Raw genomic sequence first — 1,925 nt, forward strand, 5'->3', positions numbered from 1 at the left:
GTCCAAAATTGTGTAACTTTAGTCCATAATAGTATAACTTTAGTCATTTTTTGTATAACTTTAATCCAAAATCGTGTAACTTTAGTCCATAATATTATAACTTTAATGATTTTTTGTATAACTTTAGTACAAAATTGTATAACTTTTTTTTTTTTTTTTGGTAGAATGTAAGAATTCTATTAATAAAATTGGGCTATTACAAACCTAGTTTATCAACCAAAACAACAAATTAAAGGGTACAAATATACCCCTGCTCAACTTACACACTGACCATTACATCAATTCCACACTAATTGTTTCCTAGCCTTAGTCACTCTGCCCATCCAATTTTGCACATCAGACTGGATCCTCTTCCAAACAACCTCCGGATGCCAAACCAGATGGTTGAAATGACAGTTATTTCGAGCCCACCATACATGGTACACCAAATCTTCCACTACTAAGGATATAAATTTCCTTCTGTTCTGGTTTTGAGCTTGCCACCAACTTAAAACATTATTCTCAAGAATCACTAACCCATTCCATTCTTGAATCAATAGCAAGATTTTCTTACTATAAGAACAAGAGAAGAACAGGTGAGCATGATCTTCATTTGCATCTAGACAAAGAGAGCAAAGTAAATCGCTGCAGTGAAACATTCTGCTGAGTCTGTCTTTAGTCAGAAGACGGTTTTGAACATAAAGCCAACTGATAAACTGATGCTTAGGGATACCATCAGAATGCCAGACTAAACTATGCCACTCCACATGAGAGTCCTCCTCTCCTAGCCACCTGTAACCTTTAGCTATTGAGTATGTACCATCAAGTTTAAGCCAATCATGATTAACATACCAAGAGATAAGCCTTTCCTTAACCCTGCAAATTCTTTTCCACACCCAACTGCTACCCTGAGGTGGTTTATAGGCAGTCCAATCCATACCTTTTAAATAAGTGCAGTGCACCCATTTAACCCACAGGTGGTCCTTCTTATCCATCAACCACCAGACATATTTGCCCATAGTAGCCACATTCCATCTTCTTAGGTCACACACCCCTAATCCCCCCTGTTCCTTTGGCAAGCAGACCTATTTCCAAGCCACCAAAGCATTAGAAGAGGATTGAGGGTCCCCTTTTCATAGAAAGCTCCTACCTACATATGCTTTCAATCTTTGCCATTATACTGGTGGAAATGATATATATCCTAGCCCAGTAACTATGAAGAGTACTTAGCACACTTTTAATCAACACCAACCTTCCTGCATATGATAACTTTTTCGAGCCCAGAGCTCTAATTCTATCCACCACCTTCTCCACCAACATATTGCAGTCTAGAGTGGACAGTTTCTTAGCAGAAATAGGGACTCCTAAATATTTAAAAGGTAACTTCCTTATTTTAAGGCCTTTTAATTCTGCAAAATGTTCCAGTAGCATGTGTGGCAGTCCATTACCATAGATATTAGACTTTTGTTTGTTCATCTGTAGGCCAGAGGCAGCAGTAAAAGTAGCTACAGCTCTCATTGCAGCAATCATAAAGTCCCAATCCCCTCTACAGAACACTAGCAGATCATCAGCAAAGCATAAGTGTGTGAGGTTCAACTTTTTGCAGAGAGGATGGTGCTTGAAGCCATCCAGTTCAGCCAATCTATTCAAAATCCTTGACAAGTATTCCAGGCACACAGTAAACAAGAGAGGGGACAAAGGACCCCCTGTCTCAAACCTCGTTTCCCTGGAAAAAAAACCAAAGGTTTCACCATTCAAAGACAAAGAATAATGAGGAGTAGTAACACATTCCATCACAAGATTGATGAAATGGTTAGGAAAGTTAAGAGCCTTTAGCATATCTCTCAAAAACGACCATTCAATAGAGTCATATGCTTTTTTTAAATCCAGCTTCATGATTACTCTAGGAGAACAGATTTTCCTGTTGTATAGCTTGGTAAGATCCT

General features: G+C 38.4%; 1 protein-coding gene across 1 annotated transcript; it reads right to left on the minus strand.

The window, feature by feature from the left end:
* Positions 1–278: 278 nt before the first annotated feature.
* Positions 279–998, minus strand: LOC141594816 (uncharacterized). The gene has a single exon (XM_074414806.1). It carries the CDS (start codon positions 996–998, stop codon positions 279–281), a length of 720 nt encoding a protein of 239 aa, XP_074270907.1.
* Between the last annotated feature and the right edge of the window lie 927 nt (positions 999–1,925).

This window comes from Silene latifolia, chromosome 8 (genome assembly GCF_048544455.1).
Source record: "Silene latifolia isolate original U9 population chromosome 8, ASM4854445v1, whole genome shotgun sequence".
Taxonomy (NCBI): Eukaryota; Viridiplantae; Streptophyta; class Magnoliopsida; order Caryophyllales; family Caryophyllaceae; genus Silene; species Silene latifolia.

Excerpts from the sequence above, each read along its gene's own strand:
- LOC141594816 (XM_074414806.1), bottom strand. The coding sequence starts at position 998 with ATGGGCAAATATGTCTGGTGGTTGATGGATAAGAAGGACCACCTGTGG.